This window comes from Oncorhynchus masou, chromosome 31 (assembly GCF_036934945.1).
Source record: "Oncorhynchus masou masou isolate Uvic2021 chromosome 31, UVic_Omas_1.1, whole genome shotgun sequence".
Classification (NCBI taxonomy): domain Eukaryota; kingdom Metazoa; phylum Chordata; class Actinopteri; order Salmoniformes; family Salmonidae; genus Oncorhynchus; species Oncorhynchus masou.
In genome coordinates, this window is record NC_088242.1 from 83,010,152 (window position 1) to 83,028,547 (window position 18,396).

The 18,396-nt window shown below is 42.3% G+C and overlaps 1 protein-coding gene across 1 annotated transcript in view; it reads right to left on the reverse strand.

The window, feature by feature from the left end:
* LOC135524574 (fibrillin-2-like) overlaps window positions 1-18,095 on the reverse strand; it is a 133,132-nt gene extending 115,037 nt beyond the window's left edge. The window contains exons 1-4 of the mRNA XM_064952237.1: window positions 17,988-18,095; window positions 15,936-16,272; window positions 4,697-4,779; window positions 4,293-4,394 (exon numbers count right to left, since the gene is read on the reverse strand). Of these exons, the coding sequence (XP_064808309.1) occupies window positions 4,293-4,394; window positions 4,697-4,779; window positions 15,936-16,114 (364 nt within the window). The 5' untranslated portion in view covers window positions 16,115-16,272; window positions 17,988-18,095. The remainder of the gene's footprint in view (window positions 1-4,292; window positions 4,395-4,696; window positions 4,780-15,935; window positions 16,273-17,987) is intronic.
* Window positions 18,096-18,396: the final 301 nt, after the last annotated feature.

Consider the following 18,396-nt stretch of genomic DNA (forward strand, 5'->3'; position numbering starts at 1 on the left):
TGTTTCAAGCAGACCACCATAGTCCCTGTGCCCAATAACACTAAGGTAACCTGCCTAAATGACTACCGACCCGTAGCACTCAAATCTGTAGCCATGAAGTGCTTTGAAAGGCTGGTCATGGCTCATGTCAACACCATTATCCTAGAAACCCTAGACCCACTCCAATTTGAATACCGCACCAACAGATCCACAGATGATGCCATCTCTATTTTACTCCACACTGCCCTTTCACACCTGCACAAAATTAACACCTATGTGAGAATGCTATTCATTAACTGCAGCTTAGCGTTCAACACCATAGTACCCTCAAAGCTCATTACTAAGCTAAGGATCCTGGGACTAAACACCTCCCTCTGCAACTGGATCCTGGAATTCCTGACGGGCCGCCCCCAGGTTTTAAGGATAGATAACAACACATCCGCCATGCTGATCCTCAACACGGGGGCCCCTCAGGGGTGTGTGCTCAGTCCCCTCCTCTACTCCCTGTTTACTCATGACAGGCACGACTCCAACACCATCATTATGTTTGCTCATGACACAACAGTGGTAGGCCTGATCACAGACAATGATGAGACAGCCTATAGGGAGGAGGTGAGACCAGGCCGTGTAGTCCAAGGACAACAAACTCTCCCTCAACGTGATCAAGACAAAGGAGATGATTGTGGACAACAGGAAAAGGAGGACCGAGCACGCCCCCATTCTCATCAACAGGGCTGTAGTGGAGCAGGTTGAGAGCTTCTAGTTCCTTGGTGTCCAAATCACCAACAAACGAACATGGTCCATGCACACCAAGACAGTCGTGAAGAGGGCACGACAAAACCTATTCCCCCTCAGGAGACTGAAAAGCTTTGGCATGGGTCCTCAGATCCTCAAAATGTTTTTTGTAGCAGCACCATCGTGAGAATCCTGACCGGTAGTCATAGACTGTTCTCTGCTAGACTGTTATAGACTGCCCCCCCTAATTACTGTAATTGATCCCCATTTATCTTTCTGTCTTTACAGGATGTAATTCCTGAGGTGGTGAGGGGATACAGCATGACTGAATTTCCTGGAAACCTTCTTCACCTACAGTTTCTCTAGAACTTCCAGTTACTGTAAATGACCCAGTAGTAGAGTTCTGACTAACTGTACACAGCTGGTCCAGCTAACAACCATTCTGACCCCAGGCCTGGCTAGCATCTCGTGCAGACACTTGGTGATGGATTAATGTGAATGCCTTTGGACTACAGGTTTATGGGTTTGTGTACAGGTCTATTCTCACTGGACTAAACCTCAGCTCAACCCAGAGCTCCAGGACAGTGGGCCATATTGTTGAACTCCCACAGCATTCAGCCTAATCTCTTCTCAGGCCAACAGGGAAATGAAACATGAAATATGTCAATTCCAGCATGACGTAATCATGCAATGATTTCATCAAAGCAGAGTACATTTTTCAAATGTCTCTCATCTGTTCCAAAAAAGTGATTCTAGGTCACAAATGGGGGGGATAGGAAGAACATCAGACATGGTTGTAAACTCTAAGTTTACAGAACCTTTGTGTTTACAAACCATTCAGGGGCTGGAGGGGTTCATGTGTTTTCTCTTTAACGGCGGGTTGGTGGAAGTGGAGGGGGTGGAAAGGGGGCAAGATGGCCCGTTCCTGTGACCTGTGCCTAAAGCGCCACACATGCTGAACAACAGGTAGGAGGTTGGGGTCCCACAGACCCGGGGAATCACAATGTACCTCTGTGTGGCTGCCCTGTGGGTCGGCCTGCATCCTCCACATCTGTGTGATTTTTACGGGGGGTTGAGAGAGCACAGGAAACTAGTGGTCGTGGGTCTGAACACTGAAGCACTTTATGACTGTGTTCTGTTCTGTATAGGCTTATACGCAGCTCCTGGGAATAGTGACATGTCAACGTCAAGTTCACTATGGAGATGTCGTCAAATACAAGTGTCATGCTGAAATGTTGACAAACTGAGTCTGAAACACTTCACAGCATGAAGTTTTTCATTTCATTTGTCTGAATCACATTTCCATCTTTCGCTTATGGACTTCAGTAAACAAAACTTCATCTGATTAGTAAAGTTATTCAAATAGGGCTGGAGAATCTCCATTCAAATATTTTTTGGGACCAGCTTCATCTGTGGCCCATAGTGTTGAAATGAACTTTGGAAGTGATTAGGGTTTCCAAGGTCTTCAGAACGCTTTCATCTGGGGCTCTTCTGTCTGTGTAATAGATCTATATAATACCACTTCCCCAGAGTTGAGCTGTGCTGAGGCCGTTTGGACCCTGTTAGTTGACAGCTGTTTCTGAGGGACTGAGAGGTAACGGGAATTATAGTTCTGGGAAGAAGTCTGACATGACTGGACTGATCCAGGACACAACTGCTCCACTGGAGACTACATTAATATGGCCAACGGATATTCATATTGTCTACATTCATTTATTTGTCAGGCACCATGTTGTAACAAATTCTACGATAATTAACAGATCTCCCTTAGGACAGGTCTCCCTTAGGACAGGTTTCCCTTAAATATAAGATGGACAATCTCAATGGGATGAACTTTATCAATAAAGAATAAATAAATCAAGTTTATTTGCCTCTGTGACGTCTGGAAATGAACCCACAGCTATATGACTATAGCACGTGTATGGGTTAAGATAGATATAAACAGCTTGATCAAAAACATGTTGCTCATTTCGTCTGAGTAGTTACAACCTCTACATTCCAGATGTGGCCTCTGAGCCATAAAAGTACTATCACTAACCTGACCAATGACTACAGTGTCAGAGACTGGATGTAATTAAAGGGAAGGGACATGCACAGTATTTACCAAAAACTCTATATAGCTTCTGTTAGTCTGAATTACCCAAAGCAGTATTGCAACATAGGAAGGCCTGAAATTTCTGTAAGGTGTCAAAGTGCTTTGCTTTCCTACTAAAAACAAGCACTGAGACGCATAGTGGAAACTGAACACCCCAGTGAAATAGAGCCACAGGTCAACCTACATTATCAAAACATATGGAGGATTGATTTAGACAGAGCAGGTTTTTATGAAGTATCAAATATAGCTTTATTGGACAGAAAGTCCCCAGCGCTATACTGCTGACCTGTACAAAACCTGTATAAAACAGAGGCCACGCTTTGACAGAGCCATTTCCCAGCACTGGCCGATTGGTGTATTTATGCCATTAGCAGTCATAAATATGCATGACCCTTGACCCCATAAAATCTCCCAGAAGGCCAGAGAGAGAGAACAGTCTTTATTGATAGACACAACTCACAGTGTTGAATTACAATATTTCTGGACCCTTTGTCAAAAATCAGACAAAACAAACTCTAGACCTACTATTCTTGTCCTAGTTTATCTGGACAATCCCAATACTGTAAGGCCGGTCTGTAAAAAGCCCATAAACCCCCTGTATGAGAGCAGTGAGTGTACAGTGAGTGTGACAATCAGTTCTCTACCACACTATGGGAAGCTCCTGCCTCTAGGGCCTCTCTCTCTCTCTCTGAGGGAAATTACTTCATACTGTTTCATACCACATCACTTGGCTCGGCTCTGCTGGAGGCCTATCTTGTCTATGGCAGGACGTTAGCCGTTCATACTCTGGTTTTGGGAACTGTTTTCCCAGCACATAAAGCTGGTGTTGGGCCTCTCTGGGGCATCTGACCAGTGTGGACTGTGGAGTCGATCCCTGTTTTACACCTCAGGGTCAGACGGGGAGGCCCGCGCTCAGGGCTCAGTGTGCGTGTACAAGGGCCTGAAGGGGCTAGTCGTGACTGACGAGACTGCCGGGCCCAGCCGAGCTTGCAAGACACTCAGTAAGTGTAGTAGAAGTACTTCTCGAAAGGCTAGGAGCCCCAGCCATGTGTGTTAATCCTCCCCAACCCTGTGACCCGGAGACTGCTGTCTGAAGCGGCTGAAAGTTTCAGGCTTAGGAATGGGCCATGTTTGAGAGCATCAAAACCATGGTGCATCATGGGTAAATTGTGACTGATCTACAAATAATATTGAGTAGTTATTTATGATGCAAGGTGATTTGTAGATCAGTCAGTCTCAACTCGCTTTTAAAGTCGGCTGCAATGTCGAACGCGCCCATGAATACACAGAGCGACCTAGGCAAACTCAATTTGAGATTTAGCAAATTAGAATGGTGATATTGTCACAGAACAGTGGTGCCAACTTGGATTTCTGTATTTTCCAGTATCTATAGCTGTAGTGGTGCATTGTGTTTTAGGTTGTCTTGAGTAGTGTTGGGGTGTATTGGGTGGTTTCTGGTAAATTGCTAGATGTTGTGACTCACCTCCGGCACCGGCCCCACAGCTGGGGGAGAGCTGTCCGCTGCCGCAAGTGCACATGTTGGGTCTGGAGCAGAAGCCATCACCACACGAGTTACGGCAGATTGCTGGGAGGAGAGAGAGAAACAATGTCATATAGATCTACACAGCCAGCCGGAAGAGCATGGCTCCCTTCTTGGCCAACTCTTTCAAATCAAATCAAATGTTAATGGTCACATATTTAGCAGATGTTATTGCGGGTGTAGCGAAATGCTCTGCAGGGTTTTGGCACTTCATTTGTGGGAAACCGCTACACAAATACAATAAGCTTCCATTTGATTTATTGGACTAGCAAAGGCAACCCACAATAACTCAAGTTATTTCGTCATCAACAAATTTATATAATGTAATATAACTTATTAGTACTTACGGACGATACACTGGTTCCCTGCAGGCAGAGTCTTCCAGCCAGGGCAACAGTAGGAGTGGAAGCGAGAGCCACACACATTGGGCCTTCAAAAGGGTAAGAAAGGGAAAACAAACTCAGTACTCAAGCCCCGATATAATTTAGGCAAAGTCCTCAACAAATACACATTTTCATGATTATTTTCCAAGTGCTCAGAGACCCGCATTCACTCTAAACGGACCCAACGTTGATACGAAGCCTCCCAGAACGGTAGGCATATTTAAATGAGGCTTACACAAAAATACCTGTTTGTTTTCAGTCATACTCAATGTAAACTTCCCAAGAAATAGGAGATATTTATTAACACCTTTCTCTAAGCCTCCCTGGTCTCTGGTCTTCTGGCATCCTGCCCGGTACCCCTCCTGGAGTCCAGGTTCTGCCTGCTGATTGGTACTGGGAGTTTTTTATTTTTTATTATTGGACGGAAGGCTGCCCTGACACCTGATACATGTAAGAGTCATCACACAGCTCGGAATGTGGCTGACTGGTCTGCCAGGTTATCCACAACATCCCCCCGAGGAAACGGCCCAACCACATCTTCAGGTCTGTCTCTGGTTTACACATAATGAACCTGGCCTCAAGTACCCTAACGGCCATACTGAATTCTCCCAAACTCTTAGTGTCTTCAGAGCCTCTAATGCAGGGGTACTCAACTACTATTTGGTGTGGATGGATATCGTCCTTTATCGGTGCTGTGGTACAGCTTAGTAACAAACATAGTTGTCTACGACTTAGGAAACATGTTGTTATATAAAATTGACATTACATGAGACAAAAACTTGAATTAATTACAACTTCTTTCGAATGTAAATATGTGCAACATTGCATCAACATAGCTGAGGAACAGAAGTGGTTGCAAAACAGTGCACTGTGAACCATTATACATGAGCCTTGAATTATTATCATTTATATTTTTTATGAAATAAAGTGCATGTTTGGTGGAGAACAAAGGAGAGTTGAACAAAAACAATCATCTGAATGCACAGAACGTCACCGTGGGCCATGCAAAATTCATGTTGAGCATCTGTGGGCCATGCAATATTCATGTTGAGCATCTGTGGGCCATGCAATATTTATGTTGAGCATCTGTGGGCCATGCAATATTTATGTTGAGCATCTGTAGGCCATGCAATATTCATGTTGAGCATCTGTGGGCCATGCCATATTCATGTTGAGCATCTGTGGGCCATGCAATATTCATGTGGAGCATCTGTGGGCCATGCAATATTCATGTTGAGACACTGTGGGTCATGCAATATTCATGTTGAGTCACTCTGGGACTTGCAAAATTCATGTTGAGTCACTGTGGGCCATACAATATTCATGTTGAGTCACTGTGGGCCATGCAATATTCATGTTGAGTCACTCTGGGCCATGCAATATTCATGTTGAGTCACTCGGGGACTTGCGATATTCATGTTGAGTCACTGCGGGATATGCAATATTTATGTTGAGTCATTTTGGGACTTGCAATATTCATGTTGAGTCACTCTGGGCCATGCAATATTCATGTTGAGTCACTCTGGGACTTGCAATATTCATGTGGAGTCACTGTGGGCCATGCAATATTCATGTTGAGTCACTTTGGGACTTGCAATATTCATGTTGAGTCACTGTGGGCCAAGCAAAATTCATGTTGAGTCACCCTGGGACTTGCGATATTCATGTTGAGTCACTGTGGGCCATGCAATATTCATGTTGAGTCACTGTGGGCCATGCAATATTCATGTTGAGTCACTCTGGGCCATGCAATATTCATGTTGAGTCCCTGTGGGCCATGCAATATTCATGTTGAGTCACTCTGGGCCATGCAATATTCATGTTGAGTCACTGTGGGCAATGCAATATTCATGTTGAGTCACTCGGGGACTTGCGATATTCATGTTGAGTCACTGTGGGATATGCAATATTTATGTTGAGTCACTCTGGGACTTGCAATATTCATGTGGAGTCACTGTGGGCCATGCAATATTCATGTTGAGTCACTTTGGGACTTGCAATATTCATGTTGAGTCACTGTGGGCCATACAATATTCATGTTGAGTCCCTGTGGGCCATGCAATATTCATGTTGAGTCACTGCGTGCCATGCAATATTCATGTTGAGTCACTCTGGGACTTGCGATATTCATGTTGAGTCACTGTGGGATATGCAATATTTATGTTGAGTCACTTTGGGACTTGCAATATTCATGTTGAGTCACTGTGGGCCATGTAATATTCATGTTGAGTCACTGTGGGCCATGCAATATTGATGTTGAGTCACTCTGGGACTTGCAATATTCATGTTGAGTCACTGTGGGCCATACAATATTCATGTTGAGTCACTGTGGGCCATGCAATATTCATGTTGAGTCACTGAGGGCCATGCAATATTCATGTTGAATTACTGTGGGCCATACAATATTCATGTTGAGTCACTCTGGGACTTGTAATATTCATGTTGAGTCACTATGGGCCTTGCAATATTCATGTTGAGTCACTGTGGGCCATGCAATATTCATGTTGAGTCACTGTGGGCTATGCAATATTCATGTTGAATCACTGTGCGCCATACAATATTCATGTTGAGTCACTGTCGGCCATGCAATATTCATGTTGAGTCACTGTCGGCCATGCAATATTCATGTTGAGTCACTGTGGGCCATGCAATATTCATGTTGAGTCACTCTCGGACTTTCCATGCATTAATGAGAGAAAATACACTTTATGTCTCTTGCAATGCTTTGAACTTTGACACAAATGGCATGAGAGCCACTCTGAGACACTGGTGCACGTGTTCATTGGTGGGCTTGGTGCGGTATTTGTTTTGAATAAGGTTAATTATGTAGAAGGCTGATTCACAGTTGCATGTGGAGCCAAACATGGTTAGGATGTATAGTGACAGTTTTTTGAGAACAGGGACATCAGCTGCAGGCACCATCTGTCACCAGAAAGTGGCAGGGTCACAATCACCAGCCTGCTCCTTCAATGCCACATTTTATTGCAGCTGAATCAACTACATTTGTAGTTATGCAACATCTACCCATCAGCTTCACATTAAGTTGATTAAGGTGTGATGTAATGTCTGTCAATAATGCAACTGTTTCCATCTTCTCCTCATCTTCCAAAAACTCAGAAAACTGAGTTGCCTTGTCACTCTTTTGCTCTAATAAAAAACTTTGATTTACTCCAAAAGTGTTCCAAACCCTGCCTTTGCAGAGCCATCTGACATTGTTGTGCAGTAGTAAGTCATCAAAACTGGCATTGGCCTCTGTCAGAATGCCTCATAGCAGACAATGTTGTAGGGATGATGTTGCTCTCAAAAAGTTGAAAAAAGTTTCATCATCGTTGTCATGACCTCAGAATACTATTTTCCAAGACTGGCACACAGGACAGGTTGATGGATGAAGTAGTGATATGATGTCAGGAGGTCCTCTTTCAAACGTGAAACCAGTCCCCTCCCTCTTCCTATCATGGCTGGAGCTCTGTGGTGATGGAGACCTCTGACTTCAGATCTATCCCCCTCTTTGTCAGCATCCATTTGACGGCCTCATGGATATCCTCTCCCCATGTGTGTGCGTCTAGATTTGTTAAGCCCAACATCTCCTCACAGAATGAATTCTTTATTTTGTTATCAAATCTGACAAACACCAGAAGCTGGGATTATCAATGTTATCTGTTGATTCATCCACAGCTAATGAAATGCATGGCCTCATCAAGTTGTGAAGTTAAATCTTCAGCTAACATTTCAGTTCTCCTCATTGCTGTGGAATCTGAGAGTGGGATCTGTATGATATTTTTGTTTACCTTCAAGCAAGGTGTCAGCAACATCTGACATGCATTCTTTTACCATCTCAGCGACTGAAAAGTTCCCTAAACCCAAGCTATCCTCCATTGCATGTTGTTGGTCTGTCAGGGAATTGACAAGCACTTTGGTGGACCTCTCAAGCGGGGATTTGAGTTGGTTAATCTTGTTTGTTCTCACCTCCGTGTTCAGGGGATATTTCTGATCAAATTTACCATGCCTGGTGTCATCATGGCACTTAACATCGGCACTTTCCACGAGAGCTACGGACTCACTGCATATCACACATCAGTTTGTGCTAGTTGTGGGGAGAATGAATAAATACTGTTCCATCCACTTGTCTTTGAATATACGGTTTTCAGAGTCAAATTGTCTTTTTTTTTAACAAGCCATATTAACAAAGATACTGCTAACTAAGCTCCTTCTATCTCTGATATTTACAGTTGAACCGTGGTCAAATCTTTCTGTTTCTTTCTGCCTCCTTGTCCCAAGGTTCCACTGAGGATATTTGGATTAATGTGATTGGGTAAGAAGCGACCTCTTGTATTTGCATATAACCACGCAATTGGATTAGACGGGGCACTAGTAGAGGTAAGCGTTGCTTCGAGAGAGAGCAGGAAAGAGAGATTGCTGAGTTAAAGAGACCGGTCTCATTTTTTAAAGCTGTCGCAAAATAATGTATTGAATTTATAAAACAAAATGCGATGTTATCCAGTCCGGATTGACCCTTCTCTGGGTTCCAGATCAGTACACCTGTCTTCAGGTTGAGTTTGGCTACTCTAATGCATGGGTGTTAAATATACCAGGCCTGCGAGGGGGTCCAATCTAGCCAAGAGTGGTTTGAAATATACCAACCAATACCAACTCAGTATACTTTATATCGACTAAAACCAAATCCAAAGTGTGTAGAAATGATAATGGACCTACATTCATACAGTTTCTTGACTGTGTCCAGCTCGCTTGCTAATAATCACGAAAAAACCATAGATAGAGGACTATCTGTAGTTTGGATCTTTAGATCGACCGAAAGCAGAGCAGAGAAGAGTACACCTCCAACAGCATTACCAGATGGCAGATAATGAGGGAAGGAGGGAGAAAGAGAGAGGGAGACAGAGACAGAGAAAGGGAAGAGTGTGAGACAGAGACAGAGAGATATAAAGAGATATATAGAGATAGAAGAGGGAAAGGAGAGAGACAGAAATGAAAGGTTAGTCGGAGAAAAGACAGAACGATGGGAAAGGGATCAGTAGGAGGTAAAGGAAAACAAGTTGATGTTAAGGAGAGGATGAAGGACTCAGAGGAGGGAGTAGAAAACAGAGCAGCAGATAAGGAAACAGAAAAAAGGGAAGCAAGATTTTCTTGGGTCATACAGTATAAAAATCTTGAAAAATGCTGTTTTGACATACACAAAAACAGAGCAAGAGTACAACATTCTAACAATGAATGGTTCATAAACTGCTTGCTTGCTACAGACATCCATCTCTCTACAGAGCAGTTAGCCATTTGGCTTTGGTTTGTTGTTACTGCTCTCTCCTTCAGGCTAAGCCTGGCCTTTCAATATTCAGGCAAAGAGGATTTGCCCGAATATGGAAAATGAATGCTGTTTTCAGCGTTAAATTTAAAGCTGGAATCTGCATAAGAGGTGAAACACTGTCACCGGTGCATTAGTTTGTTGTTGTTATTTGAAACTCATTTAAATTAGATCAGAGAAGTGTGTTGTAACTATTGCCAAATAATTACATTAGCATATATTGCTAAGAATGTGACCGTAGTGTGATTCCCTTAGCGGGTCTAAAAACCTAGGCCACCAACACCAATGACAAACACTCTAACCACTGTCCCAATACGGGATATCTCCAGGGCATGTGCTTATTTGGCCAGTACAGTTAAGCCCTGTCCAAAAGAAACCCTAACCCCTTCTCCCTAGGCACCGGTGTAGAACTAAAACAATTACATAGTTGTAAGCAATAGGGTGAATGCACTTTGTAGTAAATATCAGCTCTGTTAAAAGTACACTTTAATTGAGCATAGTGACTCAGGCGTATCGTTCAAACAGGTTAATATGCCCCACCAACATCAGACAACTTTACAGAAAGCCCTTCAATTGTTGAAATTAGTCATCAATGATGAGAGAACAGTCAAATTAACTAATAACTGACACAGACATGGTGGCGTAGAAGGACAATCTGAATGCTGTGAATCAAGAGGTTGTAAGTTCAACTCCCAAGTGAGGACATGTTGAATAATAATTACTGTATAAATGAACATGCATAATGTAATCATTTGTGTCACATATGTAAGTTGAAAGCACTTCTCCTAAACCACAGAAAACTGGACATGAATGTTCTTGTAATGTTCCCATGAAATGTGTCTAGAACAGTAATATCTTAACTTCTAAAACATGGTAACAACATTCTGCTTAAGTTCTATTTGACAATAAGGGAATGGTATCTTGGAAGCATTCTTTGCACATCCTGGGAACATTCCTATGAAACAGTTAGTTAATGACCTAATGAGACTCTTAAGGGAACATTCTCGAAGGTTTTGGGAACGTTTGTTGTTAGCTAGCTTTGTATGTATAGAACAGGAAGGGTTGCTGTCGATGAGGTTAAACAGGGGCTTTGTTTAAGCCTAGTAACATACTTACATTTCCCCACTGAAAGGATAATAAGTTTAACCTGGTGAAAGAACTAGAGCTGAAAGGCTTTCAGAAGAAACACCTAATTGCTCCTTTCTCCAGGGCCCGGTTTCCCGGTAGGGATGGAACTCACATCTCTGCATTGTAAATCCAACTTTTGCAGTAGCTGTACAGCATTTACTGCGATACCGCCGCTGCAGAAGTCAGGGCATTTATACTTATTGCGCTTTGCTGAGCAGAGCTGTTGTCAAGGAAGTGAGTTTGTGTTTATACTGGAACTTTCCTCCGCTACCAACCGTCAACCAATCATGTGAATGTGGAGCTATACGTTGCCCTCCGCAGTTGTTACAAAATTTGGGAGGCATGTGTTTCTATGTTTAGCGGAGATCTACTGTGTATAAATTGACGCGGGAGGGAGAAAATTAACCTAATGATGCACGTAGCTGTTCTACGATTGGTCATGATGTAGGCGTTAGATTACAAACATTTTCAAGTGCAATGTTAATAACTATGGTTTTGGGAAACAACTCTGAGATTTAATGATGCTCCTACAAAGGTTCTAACTAGAGTTTGACCGATTATGATTTTTTCAACGCAGATACCGATACCGATTATTGGAGGACCTGAAAAAAAACAATACCGATTAATCGGCTGATTTTTATATACTGTATATATTTGTAATGACAATTACAACAATACTGAATGAACAATGAACCCTTTTATTTTAACTTAATATAATATCAATTTAGTCTCAAATAAATAATGAAGCATGTTCAAGTTGGTTTAAAAAACAAAGTGTTGGAGAAGAAAGTAAAAGTGCAATATGTGCCATGTAAAAAAGCTAACGTTTAAGTTCTTTGCTCAGAACACGAGAACATTTGAAAGCTGGTGGTTCCTTTTAACATGAGTCTTCAATATTCCCAGGTAAGAAGTTTTAGGTTGTAATTATTATAGGACTATTTCTCTCTATAGCATTTGTATTTCATATACCTTTGACTATTGGATGTTCTAATAGGTACTTTAGTATTGTCAGACTAATCTCGGGAGTTGATAGGCTTGAAGTCATAAACAGCACAATGCTTGAAGCATTGCGAAGAGCTGCTGGCAAACGCACGAAAGTGCTGTTTGAATGAATGCTTATGAACCTGCTGTGGCCTACCACCGCTCAGTCAGACTGCTCTATCAAATCATAGACTTAATTATAATATAATAACACACAGAAATACGAGCCTTAGGTCATTAATGTGGTCAAATACGGAAACTATCATTTCGAAAACAAAACGTTTATTCTTTCAGTGGAATACGGAAAAGTTACGTATTTTATCTAACGGGTGGCATCCATAAGTCTAAATATTGCTGTTACATTGCACAACCTTCAATGTTATGTCATAATTACGTAAAATTCTGGCAAATTAGTTCGCAACGAGCCAAGCGGCCCAAACTGTTGCATATACCCTGACTCTGCGTGCAACGAACGTGACACAATTTCCCTAGTTTAATATTGCCTGCTAACATGAATTTCTTTTAACTAAATATGCAGGTTTAAAAAAATATACTTCTGTGTATTGATTTTAAGACAGGCATTGATGTTTATGGTTAGGTACATTCGTGCAACTATTGTGCTTTTTCACAAATGCACTTTTGTTAAATCATCCCCCGCTTGGCGAAGTTTGCTGTCTTTGTTAGGAAGAAATAGTCTTCACAGTTCGAAACGAGCCAGGCGGCCCAAACTGCTGCATATACCCTGACTCTGTTGCACAGAGCGCAAGAGAAGTGACACAATTTCCCTAGTTAAAAGAAATTCATGTTAGCAGGCAACATTAACTAAATATGCAGGTTTAAAAATACATACTTGTGTATTGATTTTAAGAAAGGCGTTGATGTTTATGGTTAGGTACACATTGGTGCAACGACAGTACTTTTTTTGCGAATGTGCTTGTTAAATCACCCGTTTGGCGAAGTCGGCTGTGATTCAATGATAAATTAACAGGCACAGCATTGATTATATGCAATGCAGGACAAGCTAGATAAACCAATAATATCATCAACCATGTGTAGTTAACTAATGATTATGTTAAGATTGATTGTTTTTTATAAGATATGTTTAATGCTAGCTAGCACCTTACCTTGGCTCCTTGCTGCACTCACATAACAGGTAGTCAGCCTGCCACGCAGTCTCCTTGTGGAGTGCAATGTAATTGGCCATGATTGGTGTCCAAAATGACGATTACCAATTGTTATGAAAACTTGAAATGGGCCATTCCGATTAATCAGTCGACTTCTAGTTCTAACGAAGAACTTAGTCTTAAGATGCTTTTGGGAAACAGGGCTCAGGTCACTGTCAACAACATATGTAGTCAGCTAGCATATCTTCTGGCTTTTTCTCAGTCCTTTGATCTTACAGACCAATATATAGGCTAGAGGACTTCTGGGGGCCACATGCTCCTGGCTTGAAGGTGCAAACTCAACAGTTATGAGACAGAGTGTCGGAGGCTCTTCACATGGAGGATTCCAGAGGGCCAGAAGTTCAGAGCCAGACAGTTCAGAGGCAGAGCAGGAGGTACTGCTGGGAAATAAAGTGGGTGGTTGGGAGGCTGTAAAGACAACAGTAAAGTCTGAAACCCTGGGCTGTGGAGTATTCAGCCATTAGATAAACACTGTTCACACAACAAAGACCAGTGTAATGACCACAATTAAAATAATATCTCCCTCACAGAGGGAATCTGTGACTCTGATGCTGTACCACTATTAAAATAATCTCTCCCTCGCAGAGGGAATCGGTGACTCTGATGCTGTACACAATGTTTAGTGAAAGACTTTCCAATTTCATGTCATGTCAATATCATTGTGTTGTGAGGGGGGCTTTCAACTTGGATAATCTGTATATGTTGGGTGCTAATATAGTCATCCTATAAAGAATAGTGTTGTAGAACATAAAAGATATGGAAAGAATCCACAGGCTTTGTTACTTGCCATGAAAAGCCTGCTGGCATCCCCCGGCCATTCAGTTTCTGAATTGTTGCATTCGCTACATTATTACTTTATGCAACAAGGTTCTGCTTCACTGAGCAGATCAAAGGATAAGATTGCTAGACCAGAACAGCCCACTACGTGTGTTCTGAGTCAACCATTGAGCGAATGTGACACAGGTCAAGCCTGAAGTGGCCTTGAATCTAGCTGGCTCTCAGACGAAATGGCTCCAATGAGACTCAATTTATGTCAGGCAGAGTTGTCCAATGGCTGCTGAATTAATCACACTGATTGACAAGAAAACAGCAACTCAGTCCTATGTGTGCTTTAACCCCACTCAAATTTGAAAAAGGAAGATATTTTACATACACCGGAAAGGTGCAGTGAAATGTATTGTTTTTTACAGGGTCAGCCATAATAGTACCTCAACCCTGGAGCAAATTAGGGTTAAGAGCCTTGCTCAAGGACCCATCTACAGATTTTTTTTTACCTTGATGACTCAGGTATTCAACCAGCAACCTTTCAGTTACTGGCCCAACGCAGACCACTCGGCTACCTGTCACCCCATGTCTGCACTGTAACTGAATACTATTTCATTCCAAGAAGGCCGAGCTTTCTCTCTCTCACTCCTCTCTCTTTTTCTCTGCTGCCACACATTCTGTTGCTTTGTCACCTGCGGCAGTGAAACAAATGTCCCTTGTCATGCCCCCAGAGCGATCAGAATAACTCATTTCCTGCGTTGGGGCACAGGGGAGCCATAAACTGGGACAGATGAGAGACTGATTGGAATAACTGATGCTAATATTCAAGACTAGTCCCAACAAAACATCCTTTGTTTTTCCGAAAGGGGGAAATATACAGTAAAAGCTTTGCCTTGCTCCATTGACACACATCCCACCCAGTCCCTGGGGTTACGGGGAGACGGTGGGGGTGATGATGAAGGAGGGAGGAGAGGAGGGGGGTTACGGGGAGACGGTGGGGTGATGATGAAGGAGGGAGGAGAGGAGGGGGGTTCTGTGCTTTCTATGATCCACCCCAATGGAAAACTTGAACAGCCCCGCCTTCGCAAATTCCCAATTTACTGCCCTTTTACCCCTACTCTGAGTAATTACCTCCGCTCAAAATATTGTTGCCAATAAACTTTCCATTGCAGTCTTCAGCTATGTGTTCTCTAGCTAATACACTTAACAGAATGCCTGCTTGCTTAGATTTGGGTCATTGCATTCACTCAACAAACTTTCATTATTGGTCCTACCCCTTGACCTAGACTCTCCCATGAAAATGCCAATTTTCTGTAAATACTCAAGGATCTCTCAGTTTTGCAAGCAACCTTTTAGCTTCGAACATGTGCTGTCTTTGGGAGAACAATGATGTATTCAGCATTATTTGGTTGTACTAAGACTATGTTGGCTTTAGCCCAGGAAGCACAGCAGTGGAAGAGAAAGTTGCCAAGACAGCTCAAGTGGGAAAGCCATCCAAATTGTCCAACAGTCCACATTCTAAGCCTAATCTATTTCCTAATCATATAACCATGTTTCAGTGGATCATTATGGATAAACTCCAAGACAGACAACCCCCACAAGCGCACATCCTTTCTTCAAAATCAATCAAAATCAAGACATTTTTTTATATATATTTTTATTTTACCTTTATTTAACTAGGCAAGTCAGTTAAGAACAAATTATTAATTACAATGACGGCCTACCCCGTCCAAACCCTGCCCTAACCCAGACGACGCTGGGCCAATTGTGCGCCGCCCTATGGTTGCTGTCCTGGCTTTAATACTCAGCAAACAGCCAAACTCCTTACCCTCTGAGTGTCTCCTGTCCTCTCCTGCGAACCCTCTGCACCTCCCTCTCGTCCACCTTTCCTGTGAAGCGGCTGGCTTGGTACCCTCCGTCTCCCGCCTGGCCGTACGCAGTGTGGACCAAGGCCAAGCACACGGCCGCCCATCCCAACAGCACCCGGGCCAGCTTCCCTGCTCCCATTGGCTGCTTTGTGTGGCTCTGCGTAGCTCTGCTGCTGAAGACTACTGGATGATGTCACTTCCTCTTACTCTTCGTTGATGTCACCTGAGGTGAGCTACACACACACACACGTCTGTGTGGACCTGTCCCAGTCCCTGTGTGCACTTCAGGGTTGGGGGCTGGTGGGGGGCAGACAGGAACATACATCAGGGCTTTTGGCCTCCAGCAGACATGTGCAAGTTAACCATCTCAGCACAAGAGTATTGGTCAAAAGTGATTGGTACTTAGGGTGGAATGTGTGCTGTTTCAAGTCTGCAGAAAAAGTAATGGGTAGCTGTGCCAAATGACAGTGAAATGTATTTTTAAATGCCGATGTCATTGCTAAAAAATCAACCATTTTATTTAGAAACCCCCCTCCAAACTACCCCAACCCTCTTTCTCTCTCCCTTAATTGGGAAAATCTTCAGTTATTCTTTCAGGGGGAGAACAAAACTCAGTGTTTAACATATACTTTCACCAGTATCTGGATTTCAAAATCTAATTCATTTCTAATTACTTACCTGCAAGTCCACTTTTACAGGTTGGTCCTGGCTGCATTAAAGCATATTACGTTGAAAAACGATCAAGTCTAATTGGACAGCCATTGGTTTTTATTATTTCTCATTAAAAGTCAGCTTAAAGACTAAATGATTGGCCCCCAGTGATATATAACCACCGTTTAACCCACATCAGGGGGTTACAGAGAAGGAAGGAAAGATTGGCCATTTTCTCCTCAATAGTTGGTTATTATGCAAAACATGGGGAAGAAAAATAGCCTCCATCACTGACTTCAATAAAAGGTAATGAAAGATGAGTGATAAATGACTGGTAACGATACTCCTCCGCATTCCCTCACTCCACCCCCACTCTCTTTCTTTCGATCTGTCTTTCACTCTCTCGACACAAACACTTTAAATTGCTTTACATATAATATGTTGAAATGTCAAAGCAGGAAGTCATTACAAAAATGACCGTAGCCATGTGAATATGCAATATTATTCATAACTTGTTCTAATATTTGAAATCATACATATAACGTTTTTTCCTCTTTCACAAATGTGATAGGTTACGACACCCTCAGTAGTAAAACGTTTGGTGGCTTCATTTACAGTAGGCAATGTGGGGGAGTTCATGTTCACCGGATCAATCCGCGAGACCGAACAAAGAAATGCCTGATCAATTACAGTACATACTGCTATATATATCCTTTTTGTTGACTCAAATGTCAAATGACCAGTAAGTTATTTACACTGCAAAAAAGACAGATTCAAAACTTAAATCAGCTAATCAACTGTTCTTGCCTTTGTCTTACCTCTGAAAAACGTTTAATTAAAGGACAAGCTCCAACCTCATTGAACAGTGAAATTAATTAAGGTCTAAATATCTGAGGGGCAAAACATTTGGGCACTATCATGCAGACATTTTGTCAGCAACTTTTTTTATGGGACAAACATTAAAACATGATATCGAAGTGGACGACAAAGGTATCGTCTCTTGAAGCAAAGTTGCAAAGTAACAAACTAACCACATTGGTAATATAACCAACCACACAGCATACCAATTATATTCCCAAAGCAAACAGAGAACCTCGGCTCATAGGCAGGCTACTGAATACTTATCAGCCACGGAAAAAATGCCGGCAAAACAAATGTTGCCGTTTTGCCTAAAATAATCCTCACCGAAACAGTTTTGACAATTTCTTTCAACCATTCACAACTGAAAAGGCATGTCAATGCGCATTACTTTTGTTATATAACACAAGCATAACATTCTCAACTCGGGTAAAAAAAAAGAAGTCCTATGACAATTGTGAATAATTGATAACCAGTGTCATAAATCAATAATAGCACAATACCTTATAATTGTTGCAGTGCCTTGAAGTCGAGGAGCCGCGAGTCCGAATTTAAAATGCGATATGTGCCTCGGAATGGGATATTGAACTATAGCCTTTGAGAAAAAGAGAAAAGTTAGGGAATTGCACTGATTGGAAGAGGGGAGGTGCTTTTTTAAGACACACGGAGAGGGGGGTTACTAACGGACCACAGGACAAACCCACATTCCAGAAGACTCTGTTATAAAGTGGGCACGTATTTAGACAGACCTCGAACATGACCTATTTCCAGCTACTTTCCTTTATAGCTGTGTAATGAAGACGAGTCTAATTAAGCAAATGATCAGTTAGACTAAAGCAATTAGTCAACTAATAATCCTCAATCGATGGAAATGTGTAACACAAACTAACCTTGCCAATAGGATAAAATTCC